General features: G+C 30.3%; 1 protein-coding gene and 1 long non-coding RNA gene across 2 annotated transcripts; one reads left to right on the top strand and one right to left on the bottom strand.

Annotated features, from left to right (window-relative positions):
- LOC126837978 (uncharacterized) lies at positions 1–3,894 on the bottom strand. Its single transcript, XM_050572023.1, has 9 exons — positions 3,886–3,894; positions 3,629–3,779; positions 3,360–3,436; positions 3,110–3,281; positions 2,984–3,042; positions 2,626–2,797; positions 2,299–2,369; positions 444–609; positions 1–119 (listed from the first exon to the last, which is right to left on the bottom strand). Exons 1-9 carry the CDS (start codon positions 3,892–3,894, stop codon positions 58–60), a joined length of 939 nt encoding a protein of 312 aa, XP_050427980.1. The 3' UTR covers positions 1–57.
- Positions 3,895–13,861: 9,967 nt separating this feature from the next.
- Positions 13,862–14,663, top strand: LOC126838940 (uncharacterized). The gene is made up of 4 exons (XR_007685752.1): positions 13,862–13,940; positions 14,019–14,190; positions 14,258–14,316; positions 14,504–14,663. It is a non-coding gene; the product is annotated as an uncharacterized LOC126838940 (long non-coding RNA).
- The last annotated feature ends 801 nt before the right edge of the window (positions 14,664–15,464 follow it).

Genomic DNA, 15,464 nt, shown 5'->3' with positions numbered 1-15,464 from the left:
CCATAATTAAAGCACTCCCAAAAAATATACGTATTCAGCAAAACCTCATAAAACTTTTTACTGCTTAAGCTTCTTAATTAGCAAGGCAAAAATCTCCAAAATGTCAAGTTTTTTGTCGCCTGAAAAATAAAATATTGTTAGTTAAGAAGTTTATTTTATTTTGTCTATAGCAATTCTACTTCAACATTTTGACCACTATAACATATCATAATTAATGTGAAAACATAAACAATCATTTTCTGACAATACTTTTTAGAATCACATGTATTCACCTTATTCTTAAAATATTAAACACTAGAGATCATATAGAACCCAAGAAATCTATCAGTAAAAAGGTTTGCACACTTAAAACCTTCTAGATCGTACTCTATGCTCGTCCTCACCATGATAGTTATTTAATATAATTAAGCCGGTTTTGTTAACGCTATAATTTGCTTTATTACCACTGCTATCGCCGTCCATAAGAGATGAAACAGTTTCTCCTTCGAATTGCGTACACTTGACAACCTCGTCAAGTTCAACCCCACTGAGAAACCCGTCAAGGTTTTTATCGTGAGCAGCGAATCGCCATACATAACCTCTAACTTCAAAGGCAGGAATGACTCCTTTCTAAAAAATCAACAAAGTTATTCGTGTAGCACATCTTTAGATTATGTATAGTATACTCTATGGGCTGTGATAGCATCGACTTCACCAAAATTGTCATAGAAAAATAGCAGAGCATACTGTCCATTACAGTATTTTCTTTTACACATTTTTAAATTTATGTTTTTTAGTATTTTTTTTATATATTATTAAAAAATTAGTCCAAATCGTCAAGACTTTTGATTTTGAATCTCGCAAAACTTTAGTATTGAAAAAAAAATGTAATATTTTTCTAAAGAAATTACTGAGATAACCTGGCAACAAGAATATTACAGCCAATAAACAGTCCTCATTGCTGTATTAATGAGTGTGCACCATAGTTGAAACTCTAAATTAAGACTTTGACAATATATCCTATACTTTACTATTTCAAAAAAAGAGGGGGCGTCCTGATAAAAGCATACAAAACGTAATCGTAAATAAAAAATTAATCTAAAAATAACGTTTTTATGCGCCTTTAAAAGTATAAAATAACCATCCGGAGGTCTTGATAACCAAATAGGACAGATGAACTAGAAAAACGTGGGGTGCATCTTTCTACTTAGATATTAAAACCTAAGCTTTCATGCTAATGCATTAAGTTGTCTCTAATAATGCTGTCTCTCTAACCGGACGGATCAGAAAGTGATAGTATGACTTGTTTTTGGGAATGAAATTTAATGGATTTCCGTGCCACTTGCCTTAAATTTCATTGCAAATTGAAAAGACTTAATTGCTATTCTCTCCAAAGTTTGTTTTATGTAGGTTGCTTCAATTTTTTTGTTAACTACCTACTTGCTTAACATTTAAAGTAATGTGGTGCTCAATTTTACATGACATGTCATTAAGTATTATTTTATTTAGAAGAGAAAAGATGATTGTGCATGAATTACGAGTTAAGGTAGTTATTAATGAGAAGAGAATGTTATTATATACTCAGACGTGTGAAGTAGTAAAGATGCGCCCCACGTTTTTCTAGTTCACCTGTCCTATTTGGTTATCAAGACCTCCGGAGGGTTATTTTATACTTTTAAAGGCGCATAAAAACGTTATTTTTAGATTAATTTTTTAATCTACTGTAGTTATTTTGTTCTTTTTCGTTTTCGTATGTACGTATCTATACATTTAAATGTACAATGTTATTGCTGCATGGTCAGAAGGATTATCATAAGAATTAGTAATCAATTTAAAAGCTTATAATTTTAGATTGATAACTGTATAAATTATCATAAAAGTTGAAATTAAGTTGTAATTACTATATAAATTATCATAAAAGTTGAATAAAAGTTGTTAGAAAATGCAAAAAAGTGTAATGATGGGAACGGGTTTGAGAACCTGGTACCGCTCATATCTGAGCACCGTTCACGCCCAAACGCACCACGCATAGCTGTTGCTGTCGCCCGCTGCTGGGGGTGAGATATAAGTCTTTTTGAATTGCAAGATTCCCCCGGAACGACGGACAAGAAATCGACCCCATTTAAACCCACTTAGGGGTGGAATTTTCAACCTCTTGTGGATTAATAATGCATTGTCATCGAATTGTGAGCTACTCTGAAAGTTTCAGCCGGATAGCTAATCGGGAAGTGCTCGAAATTTGAGTTGCAAGATTCCACCCGGAACGACAAACAAGATTGTGAGTTCATAAAAACGATATAAAAAAACTATTAATATTACTTTATCGTTGGCCGTTGTGTTGTATTCTGCTGAAACAACCACCAGCTCTTGCATCTCTAAGGGCCACTTTTCTAAGGTCAAAATAAAAAATACATTTTTTAATTTATTAAAATGTATACTCGTTGAATCATAGTTGAGAAACAAATAAATTGAAAAATAGAATAAATCTAAATAAAATTGCAATTTTATTTATAAAAATAATAGAACATGATTAAGTAAAAGATAATTTTATACTTATTGATTTGTGTAGATGTAAAGTTATTTTGCCAACTCTACATATTAACAACATTAACAACCATCGAGATAATATCAAAAATATATTCTTACGAAAGCGTTCAAATTTCCATTCATCATGCTGGCCAACAACTATTCGTAACCAATCGATGAACGTTATTATATTTGCGGATGGAATGAAATCGTAATTTTTGTTTTGTAGTATATTATTGCTCAGAAATGTAATCTGATTCATGTCTAGCCCCCGGTCTAATCCGTCTATGCCCTATGAACAAATATTTGAATCATGTAAACATTAAAAGTACGAATAAAGCTTGACTTTTTTTTAATGATATAATACGCTAAAAATCTACGAAATATATTTTTCTTAGATATGTTAAATGCCATACCAGGAAAAATCATAACTATATGTGTATTTTATCAAGCCTTTAACGAAACCATAAATTCTTACTCTTTCTTTTACTGTCAAAAAGCCAAATAAGAACTCCGCGAAATTAACCGTTTCGTCACCTATAAATATTTATTTGAATTATTACTCATTGGAATTAAATTAACTGCATCTCTAACTCAATAACACCTTGGAAAAACCACTCCAAACTTCTTTTCCCGGCTTGATTTAATTTTAAAGCTTGAATGACACTTTTTACTTCATCTGGGTTAAGCAGACCATCTTCAATGGAGCCATGTTTGTCATTATATGTGAACAGGCTTAAGAACACTATTACTTCTTGGGATGATAAACTTCTGGTCTACGTGGAAAATCATGTATGAAAATAAGAAAATCATATTAGTAACGAATTTTCCCAATTTTTTGTTTTCGTTATTACCACCCATTTGTCATCGGTTTTGTTGTTTTTGGCCAGATATACCATTACACTTTGTGTTTTTTGGCCGTCTGTCGTACCTGTGTTGAAAAATAAAATTTTAAGTATATTTTAATCAAGCTAGTCAAGACTGGTGCGTTTAATTGAAAAATGTTGTAAATGCTGGAAGATTCATATAATTTTTAGGTGACAAATTTTTTTTTAAGTTGGAAGGGGAGTAAAATTTGATAACAACCGTTAAGTTAAACCCTGCGTGAAAGATATTTTATTACCTGCTTCGTATTTCCAATCTCTCACATTCTTCACGCCCAATTCTACTAACTTTGCTATGAATTGTTTTGGGGGAATTTTGTCTACCGCTTTTTCAGATTCTTTTACTAAATCAACAATATGTTTGACTTGATCCAAATTGACTCCGACGCTCTATAAAATACCATAAGTACAAAAATAAAACTAATACATACCATTAACTACTGACATTTTATTTTTTAATGTATTTATAATTTTTATTATTATGTTTTGTACTAACCTGTGTCATGGTCACGAAGTACAACGCACAGAGGATAACAGCAATTTTGAAATGCATAATGGTTTTTTTTTCAAAACTTTGATGAATTAGAATCATGTCTTTGATACCAATATCGGATGAACAGTGGTATTCGATTCGATCCGGGTGTCGTCTTTTATAAGGTGCGATTGATAAAAACAATATAACTATGTAAATGGTAAATACTGGTAGTTGGTATTTTTTTTCGTTTTATTCTTTTGTGGAATATAATAGCAACATTTGCTCGCACAAATACAAAAACAATATAGCGAATATGTTAAAAACTGCTTGTTTTTTTTATTATTTTTTAGCCAGTTGTTTGTATCGAAAAACTCAATGTGGAAAACAACTTGTTTTCGAAAAAAACAACAATATGTATCTAAAAAAAACAATAATAAAGTTATTCCAAAGTTAAAACTTGCAACTTTATGATACCAACGAGTATTTGTCGTTTGTTTACACTGCAACAGTTGTTGTAAAAAATACTGTATTCATTGTAAACTAATGTGTTATTGTTTTTTTTTACAAAATAGAGATTTGTAATACAATTTTAAATGCAAGTTGAATACATTTATAATTAAAATACATTTTAATTTGTACCAAAAACGTTCTCTTTCGTAGTCCAAAAATTATAAAAAATCAATCATTCCCCTTCAAAATCTAGAGAGCGACTTTTTTTTATAAATAAAAATATTAATTTTTGACAGTAGTTAATTACTAGTTCATTAGAGTGAGAAAATAGTCAACGGGTATCTGATACATATTTGCCCAGACCGACGATCAACCATTAGGTTATTTATCTTAATAAAATAAAAACGAATAACTTTTTTGCTACTTCCTAATTTGAGCTGAAGTTTTGATGGGTGTATATCTTCTTCAATCTGTTCGCTTTCTATAACTTTGTAAAGATATTATGTTTTTTGTATTTTTTCATATGTACAAAAAAATCTCATAAAATTCATATTTATGTTAGCATTGTTCCATAGTGTCCCATGATTTTTAACAAAGTTATAGCAAACAAACGGAATGATAAAATTATAATGCTAAATTATTTTTAATATTCGTATTATGGAGTTAAAACCATATGTTCCCATTTGAAGAAAAGTATTGAAAAATATATAACTACAATAGAATGCGAAAAAAATAATTTTCAAAATGTTCATATTTTCCGAGAAAATGAGTGCTTTACATCAGATGAATCACACTGTATTTATATATATAAATATATTATGTACCTACATATGTGTATAATGTACGTGGAATTCCACGTTTAATCACGTGATAACTAGTGGACGTTTTGGCATAATAAAACGAGACCCCTAATATTTTAGTAAAATTAGTTTTAAAATTATATAAGAATAATGAAAATGTGGTGTTATTGTATGTTTTTTTTGTATACTTTGATGTATGACTAGCATGACTCACCAGCAAAAAATCACTCAATATCTCATAGGATTTTTTAAGGAATTTAATATTTTTTTAGCTTTGATGCGGAACAGAGATGCTATTGGTTTCAAATATGTGTGGTTTTTTTGTGTCTGTATACACTGTAACTTTTTAATATTGAACCAATTCTTTCGAGTAGCAACTCTACAAATCACAAATTTTATCTAGTTGGTATTTTGGAAGGGAGGGGGGGGGGTTGGGTAAAACTTTTAAAAGAAATATTTATTTTATCCGAGAGGACTAGTACAGTAGTGTCGAGGCATAATCGAATTAAAGCATAGAGGGGACGAAGAGGTCACAAATCTACAGAAATTATTATAATAAAAGTAATAAAATCACTTTCAAATAAGCCCTTTGATGCCAATTTGTAAACACTGCACAATTCATTCTAACTATGCTGGTTTATACTGTGCTTGGTTTGGACTTTACTGGTTTAAAAATACTAACTACTGATTCACATCGAAGCGTTTATTCGAAAGTGACTTTATTGCTTTCAGGTGTAATGATTCCTGTAAACCTGTGACACCCCACTTGGCCCCGACTCCATTGTACTGGCTTTTTCATATTGTTTTTATACAATGTGATCTCATTTTTTCATACATTATTTTGTTTTTACCCCTCTCCCTTCTCAACTAGAGGTTAAGTTAGATCTTTAAAGTTGTGATGCGTCGATAACTAGTTTTGGATAAATATTTTCATAGTTATTGAAGTTTCAAGTTTAGGGCAGGTGGAAAGATAGAATGTAGTATCATATTTATCCGGGGGCACTTCTCATCCCTGGGCTGGGTGACTAAGAGGTCGTCCCTTTGTCCATGGTCGACGTAAACAAACTTAATGGGTACCCTTTGTTTTAATTTTTATATTTTTTCAATAGTGAAATAGGTTAGGTTAGGTTTTATAGTAATGGTTTTATATCTTCTTCAATCTGTTCGCTTTCTATAACTTTATAAAGATATTATGTTTCGTGTATTTTTTCATTTGTACAAAAAACAGTAGCTCATAAAATTCATATTTATGTTAGCATTAATTAACAACAGCGGTGAATCGACCCAATAAAATGTGCGTAGATAATTATACACAATCGGTTTTTATCTACCACTTTAAAGACAGAGAGAGCAAAGGTTTTTTTTTGGCAACCTAAGAAATAGGGGGAAATACAAAATTTTAACAAAGTTATAGCATATAAGTTAAAAACATATTATGTTTCTACTTGAAAAGAAGTATTGAAATAGAAGTAGTTTATTATATCTACATATTAAATGCTTTAAGAGTGGTTTTTTTACCCAATTGTACATATTTTGTACGTATAGTGCAAACCAAAAAAATATTGCATATTTACTTATGTGGAACAAAATAACAACATATTTTTTTATCGCACAAAGACCAAAACAAATATAGCGAATATGTTAGAAACTGCTTGTTTTTTATTATTTTTTAGCCAGTTGTTTGTATCGAAAAACTCTGTGTTTTGTGAAAAACAACTTGTTTTTGAAAAAAAACAACAATATATCTAAAAAACAATAATAAAGTTATTCCAAAGTTAAAACTTGCAACTTTATGATACCAACGAGTGTCTGTCGTTTGTTTACACTGCAACAGTTGTAAAAAATACTGTATTTATTGTAAACTAATGTGTCATTGTTTTTTTGTACAAAATAGAGATTTGTAATACAATTAGAATACATTTATAATTTAAAATACATTTCAAATTTTTACCAAAAAGGTTCCCTTTATTAGTCTAAAAATGATAAAAATTCACCCATTCTTCTTCAAAGTCGAGAGAGAGAAATTTTTTTATAAATAAAAGAATTAATTTTCGACAGTAGTCAATTACTAGGTCGTTAGAGTGAAATAACATTTAACGGGTATCTGATACATATTGGCAATACCTAAGTGGTTGATACTTAATTGCGATGAGATGGGAAACAAAAAACGTTTATAGACCGACAATGAACCATTAGGTTATTTATCTTAATAAAACAAAAATAAAAACGAATAACTTTTTTGCTACTCCTCAATTTAACCTGAAGTTTTAATGGGTTTATAGCTTCTTCAATCTGTTCTTTTTCTATAATTTCGTAAAGATATTACGTTTACTATGTTTTTTCATTTTTACAAAAAAATAGTAGCTCAAAAAATTCATAGTTATGTTAGCATTGTTCCATAGTCGACAACAGCGGTAATTCGACACAATACAATGTGCTGAGATAATTATACACAATCGGTTTTTATCTACTACTTTAAAGACTACAGTCTGCTGCCTGGGCTTCTTCGTTACCCAACCAAAACCAACAACCATTTTCTCTAAATCTCCCAGTCCATATTTGAACACTTATGACTGAAAAAAGACGGGCTAAAAATCTATGGCAGTCTACTCATTACCCTTCTGATAAAGGACGACTGAACACCCTTACTGCACACCTTAAAAGATTACTGGCAAACTTGAGAAGTGAGTCTTACTCAAACCATTCAGCTTCCCTTTCCGCACACGACGGATCTCTATGGAAAGCCACCAAACAAGCCGTAAAAGACAAACCTACATTCCTTCCACTTAGAAATAAAGATGGTCCATGGGCCGCAAATGACCAGGAAAAAGCAGAACTTTTCCAAAAGCACTTAACAAATGTTTTTAGGTCCCACGAAACTGCAAAAAATACTGAACTTCTTAATAAAATACAAAACTTCTTGTTATCCCCACTCCAGTTGACACTACCTCCACAATCCTTCTCTCCAGCCGAAGTTAAACATTGCATATCTACATTTCCCACTAAAAAATCTCCTGGTTTCGACTTGATCACATACGAGGTCGCTAAGCATCTCCCCAAAAGAACACTTATTCTTCTCACATATATATTTAATACCATACTTCGCCTCTCATACTCTCATACGCTGCAGTGGAAGCTCTCTGTAATAATAGTTGTACTCAAACCTGGTAAGCCACCGGAGCACCCCTCATCCTATAGACCTATCAGTCTTCTCCCTTTCTTTTCTAAAGTATTTGAAAAACTACCCCTAAAACGAATTAAACCGATCATAGCTAAGACAAACATTATTCCAAACACGCAGTTTGGTTTTCGTAACAGACATTCTACAATCCAACAAACAAATCGATTAACAGATACAGTCGCCTCATCACTTGAAAATAAACAATATTGCACTGCTGTTTTTTTGGACGTTGCGCAAGCATTCGACCGAGTATGGCACGATGGTCTTCTTTTTAAACTAAAACAAATTCTACCTCCATACTACTACTTACTCTTTCAATCTTACCTTGATGAACGACAATTTACAGTACGTTTACCGCACAACTCTTTCAACCATATCTGAAATAAAAGCAGGGGACCTCAAGGTGCTATTTCTGCTCCTCTTCTCTTCAACATATTTACATCTGATCAACCTACCCATCTAAACACAACCGTAGCAGAATTTGCCGACGATAAAGCAATCCTTTTTGTTCATAATGACCCCCAAATTGCTTTTCATTATTTGCAATCACACATTGCAATAGTCTTCAAACCTGGTACAATGATTGGAAAATCAAAATTAATGAAATTAAATCCTGCCATACTACATTCACTCTCAAACAAGGAATCTACCCTCACGTTACTCTAAACAATGTTCAAATACCCTCATCAAATACTATCAAATACCTTGGGGTACACTTTGATAAAAAACTAAACTGGACACACCGCATACACTCCACTAAAATTAAACTAAACTTACGTCTTAACCATTCTGAGAAGATTTCTTCATTCTAAATCGAAGTTGCCCCTTCACACAAAACTAACCATTTATAAACTCTTACTTAAGCCGCTATGGACATATGGATATCCAAATCTGGGGATCAGCTAAGAATTCGAACCTTAACAAAATACAAGTCGCACAAAATAAAATACTCCGTCTCATCACTAATTCATCACCTTATATATCAAACCATACTCTACACTCTGATTTACAAATAAAAACAATAATACAAGTTACCAAAGACTACTACAGACGATACTACAATTCTCTTCAAAATCACCCAAACCCCCTTGTAAATAATCTAACATTACCCTCAACTCCCAACAACCCACCAAAGAGACTTAAAAAGAAGTGGTGCAGAGATCTTTTCACTATCAATTAATTAAAAACGAAGTTAATAAGAGTGTCGTCAGTGGACGGCTTCTCTTTTCATACTTTCAATGTCTATAATTTACCTGACATCATATATACTTATTGTACTTAAATTGTATAGATCGTATTTGTAAAATAAAGGAGAAAAAAAAACTTTAAAGACAGCGAGAGCTTCGGTTTTCGTTTTTGGCAACCTAAGAATTAGGGGAAATTTAAAATGTTAACTAAATTATAGGAAACAAAAGGATCGATGAAATTATAATGCTAAAACATTTTAAATATTCGTTTTGCATGTTTATGGAGTTAAAATCATATGTTCCCATTTGAAGAAAAGTATTGAAAAATATACAACCAAAAAATAGTATGCGAAAATAATTATTATCAAAATGTTCATATTTTTCGAGAAAATTAGTGATTTAAATCAGATGGATCACTCTGTATACAAATATAAACATATATACGTACCAACCTTAAAACTATATATGAATAATGAAAATATGTGGTTTTTGTACGAATTGTAATGTATGACTACTGTAGGGTTTTAAATTTGAAATATTTCACACGAAAAATTTCATGTGAAACATTTCAAAATTGAAAATTTCACGCCTCATAAAATATTTAAAAATATTTTTTTTTTTTACTTATGAGATAGTGACTGTCAAATGTCATCTAAACAGCTTATATTTAAAGATATCGTTTCGGTACAATGGTTGTGATCTCCGGTATATCATGGTATTGGTAACGAAAACCCGGCATGTTGATAGCTGCAGCTGTTTACTGATCATTGCTTATAAATTATTTAATTGTTATGTAATTTATTATTTTGTACTAGTCAATTCTGTTAAAACTTTTTAGTTACCTATTTTTAAGTCTGTATTAGTTTTTAAAATGGGGAAACATAAACAAGACGTTCATAGATGTAGATTTATAAAATGAAAATACAGATGATGATACTGATGATTTGTTTTCTGAAGTGCCTTTTTAGACCTTAATTTCCATACTTTCAATGCTATAACAATAATAAATTTAGACTTTATTAAGACGTACCATATTTATGATATTAGATTTAGTATTGTATTTGTTTAACTATTGCAAAGGAGTTGATTTTAATTTTAATTTTGTTATAATGTTATCTTTAAGTAATAAATATGGACGAATAGGTTATATGTTATTTGTAATACTATATCATAGTACACTATAATAAATAAAACAGAAAGGATTTAATTTTTCACTCAAATGAAATATTTCATGAGTTATTTCAAAAAAATAAATTTCATGAAATTTTAAATCTTAATGACTAGTATGTAACTGTTTGAACAAGAATACAAAACGTCACATAACATTTTTTCATACTTTTTTGGTACAAATTAAAAATGTATTTTAATTATAAATGTGTTCAACTTGCATTTAAAATTGTATTACAAATCTCTATTTTGTGCAAAAAAACAATGACACATTAGTTTACAATAAATACCGTATTTTTTACAACAACTGTTGCAGTGTAAACAAACGACAAATACTGTTTTCGAAAACAAGTTGTTTTTCACAATGAGTTTTTCGATAAAAACAACTGCCTAAAAAATAATAAAAAACCAAGCAGTTTCTAACATATTCGCAATATTGTTTTGGTCTGTGAGATAAAAATATATGATATTTTTTTATTCCACATAAGTAAATATGCAATATTTTTTGGTTTGCACTATACGTACAAAATATGTACAATTGGGTAAAAACACCACTCGTTACGCATTTAATATGTAAATATAATAAACTACTTCTATTTCCATACTTCTTTTCAAGTAGGACCATAATATGTTTTTAACTCCATAAATATGTAACACAAATATTTAAAATAATTTAGCAATAATATTTCATCAATCCGTTTATTTGCTATAACTTTGTTAAAAATTTGTAGTTACCCCTATTTCTTAGGTTGCCAAAAAAAAACCTTTGCTCTCACTGTCTTTAAAGTGGTAGATAAAAACCGATTGTGTATAATTATCTAAGCACATTTTATTGGGTCAATTTACCGCTGTTGTTAATTAATGCTAACATAAATATGAATTTTATGAGCTACTGTTTTTTGTACAAAAGAAAAAATACAAGAAACATCTTCTATAACTTTACAAAGTTATAGAAAGCGAACAGATTGAAGAAGATATAAAACCATAACTATAAAACCTAACCTAACCTAATTCTCTATAAGAATAATATAAAAATTAAAACAAAAGGTACCCATTAAGTTTGTTTACGTCGACCATGGACAAAGGGACGACCTCTTAGTTACCCAGCCCAGGGATGGGAAGTGCCCCCAGATAAATATGATACTACATTCCACCTTTCCACCTGCCCTAAACTTGAAACTTCAATAACTATGAAAATATTTTTCGAAAACTAGTTATCGACACATCACAGCTTTAGAGATCTAACCTATCCTCTAGTTGAGAAGGGAGGGGGGTAAAAACAAAATAATGTATGAAAAATTGAGATCACATTGTATAAAAACAATATGAAAAAGCCAGTACAATGGGGTCGGGGCAAAGTGGGGTGTCACAGGTTTACAGAAATCATTACACCTGAAAGCGATAAAGTCACTTTCGAATAAACGCTTCGATGTGAATAAGTAGTTAGTATTTTTAAACCAGTAAAGTCCAAACCAAGCACAGTATAAACCAGCATAGTCAGAAAGAATTAAAGTGAGGTGCAGTGTTTACAAATTAGCATCGAAGCGTTGATTTTATCACTTTTATTAAAATAACTTCTGTAGACTTGTGACCTCTTCGTCCTCTAACATAAATATAAATTTTATGAGCAACAGTTTTTTTGTACAAATGAAAAAATACAGGAAACTACAGGAATAATACAGGAATATCATTACAAAGTTATAGAATGCGAACATACTCAAGACGCTATAAACCCCTTAAAAACTTCAGCTGAAACTGAGGATTAGCAAAAAAGTTATTCGTGTTTATTTTTGTTTTATTAAGATAAATAACCTAATGGTTCATCGTCGGTCTATAAAAGTTTTTTGTTTTCCATCTCATCGCAATTAACCACTTAGTTATTGCAACTATGTATCAGATACCCGTTGACTATTTTTTCACTCTAATGACCTAGTAATTGACTACTGTCGAAAATCAATTCTTTTATTTATAAAAAAAAAGTATCTCTCTAGATTTTGAAGGGAAATGGGTGATTTTTTATCATTTTTGGACTAATAAAGAGAACCTTTTTGGTAAAATTTAAAATGTATTTTAAATTATAAATGTATTCGACTAGCATTTAAAATTGTATTACAAATCTCTATTTTGTAAAAAAAAACAATAACACATTAGTTTACAATGAATACAGTATTTTTTACAACAACTGTTGCAGTGTAATCAAACGACAAATACTCGTTGGTATCATAAAGTTGCAAGTTTTAACTTTGGAATAACTTTATTATTGTTTTTTTCAGATATATTGTAGTTTTTTTTCGAAAACAAGTTGTTTTCCACAACGAGTTTTTCAATACAAACACCTGGCTAAAAAATAATAAAAAAACAAGCAGTTTCTAACATATTCGCTATATTTGTTTTGGTCTTTGTGCGATAAAAAAATATGTTGTTTTTTTATTCCACATAAGTAAATATGCAATATTTTTTTGGGTCGCACTATACGTACAAAATATGTACAATTGGGTAAAAAACCACTCTTCACGCATTTTATATGTAAATAGAATAAAACGAAAAACAATACAACTACCAATATTTCCTATTTACATAGTTATATTGTTTTTGTCAATCGCACCATATAAAAGTCACCCCGGATCGCATCAAATGCCACTGTTCATCCGATATTGGTATCGAAGACTTACTTCTGGTTCAACAAATTGTTTGAAAAAATAAACCATTATGCATTTCAAAATTGCTGTTGTCCTCTGTGCGTTGTACTTCGTGACCATGACACAGGTTAGTATAAAACATAATCATAAAAATTATGAATGCAATAAAAAATAAAATGTCAGTAGTTTATTGTATGTATTATTATTATTGTTTTTATGGTATTTTATAGAGCGTCGGAGTCAATAGGGATCAAGTCACAGTAATTGTTGATTTAGTAAAAGCTTCCGAAACAGAGGAAGACAAACTTACCCCAGGAGAATTCCAAGAAAAGTTAGTAGAATTGGGCGTTTCAAATGTGGTAGGTTGGATATACAGAGAAGGTAATAAAATATCTTTCCCACAGGGATTCACTTTACGATTTTAATCAAATTTTACGCCTCTTCCTACTTAAAAAAAAAAATTGTCACTTTAAAATTATATGAATTTTACCAGCGTTTACAACATTTATCAATTTAACGCACTCGTCTTGACTAGCTTGATTAAAATATACTTACAATATGATTTTTAAATATAGGTACGACAGACGGTTTTAAAACACAAAGTTTATTGGTATATCTGGCCAAAGACAATAAAACCGGTGACAAATGGACGGTAATAACGAAAACAAAAATATGTGAAAATTCGTTACTAATGTGATTTTCTTATTTTCTTACATGTTTTTCTACATAGACCACAAATTTATCATCCCAAGAAGTAATAGTTTACTTAAGCTTGTTCACATATCATGACGAACAAGGCTTCCTTGGAGATGGTCTGCTTAACCCCGATGAATTAAAAAGTTGCATGGCAGCTTTAAGATTAAGTGATGACGACCAAAGATTTATAGCGTGGATTTTTAAAGGTGTTATTGAGTTAGAGATGCAGTTAATTTAATTCCAATGAGTAATAATTCAAAATAATATTTATAGGTGACGAAACGGTTAATTTCTCGGAGTTCTTATTCGGCATTTTAGCAGCAAAAGAAAAAGTAATAATTTATGGTTGCTTTTAATGCTCGATAAAATACACATATAGTTATGATTTTGCCTGGCATGACATTTAACATGTATAAGAAAAATATAATTCGTAGATTTTTAGTGCATTATAGCATTAAAAAAAAAGTCAAACTTCATTCGTACTTTTAATATTTACATGATTCAAATATTTGTTTATAGGGCATAGAAGGATTCAACCGAGGGCTAAACATGTACCAGATTGATTACTTGAGCAGTTTTATACAACAGAAGACAAATGACGATTACATTCCAACTCGTATAATAACACAGATCGTCCAAGGGTTACCAATAATTAAAGGCCAGCATAAGGAATGGAACTTTCAATTCTTTCGTAAGAATATATTATTTTTGATATTATCTCGTTGGTTATTAATATTGTTCTATGTAGAGTTAGCAAAATAACTTTTCATCTGTACGAAACAATGAGTAAAAAAATTTCTTTTACTTTATCATATTATTCTGTTATTTTTATAAATAAAATTGCAATTTAATTTAAATTGATTCTATTTTTCGATTTATTGTTTCTCAACTATGATTTAATGAGTATATATTTTAATAAATTAAAAAATGTATTTAATATTTTGACCTTAGAAAAGTGGCCCTTAGAGATGAAAGAGCTGGTGGTTCTTATATCAGAATACAACACTACAACGTCCAGAGTAATATTAATAGTTTTATTACGATTACGTTTTGTATGCTTTTATCGGGACGCCCCCCCCCCATTTATTGAAGTAGTAAAGTATAGGAAATTGTTAGCTATGCCTTATAATTATTGAGAGCTTCAACTACCATAATGCACACTCATTAATACAGCAATGAGGATTGTTTATTGGCTATAGTTTTTTTGTTGCCAGGCTATCACAGTAATTTCTTAGGAAAAATATTACATTTTTTTTTCTTTACTATAGTTTTGCGCGAATCAAAATTCAAAGTCTTGACGATTTGAAATAATTTTTTTAAAAAAATACAAAAAAACATAAACTTTAAAAATGTATAAAAGGAAAAACTGTAATGGACAATATGCTCTTCTATTTTAAAATTTGGTGAAGTCGTTGCTATCACAGCCCATTGAGTATATTCTACATAATCTAAATATGTGCTACATTAATTACTTTGTTGA

This window comes from Adelges cooleyi, unplaced genomic scaffold, assembly GCF_023614345.1.
Source record: "Adelges cooleyi isolate 19-005CV unplaced genomic scaffold, UGA_ACOO_1.1 ACOO_flye_CR_arks_rails_tigmint_CR_PRNA_30, whole genome shotgun sequence".
Classification (NCBI taxonomy): Eukaryota; Metazoa; Arthropoda; class Insecta; order Hemiptera; family Adelgidae; genus Adelges; species Adelges cooleyi.
Note: the sequence above shows the minus strand (reverse complement) of the source record. Positions and strands in the feature narration are given on the sequence as shown.

What these genes read in the sequence shown, in the direction of transcription:
- LOC126837978 (XM_050572023.1), bottom strand. An exon ending in AAACCGATGACAAATGGGTG is followed by an intron (nt 3,282 to 3,359) that starts GTAATAACGAAA and finishes TTTTCCACGTAG; the next exon opens with ACCAGAAGTTTATCATCCCA. An exon ending in TTTGGAGTGGTTTTTCCAAG is followed by an intron (nt 3,043 to 3,109) that starts GTGTTATTGAGT and finishes AAATATTTATAG; the next exon opens with GTGACGAAACGGTTAATTTC.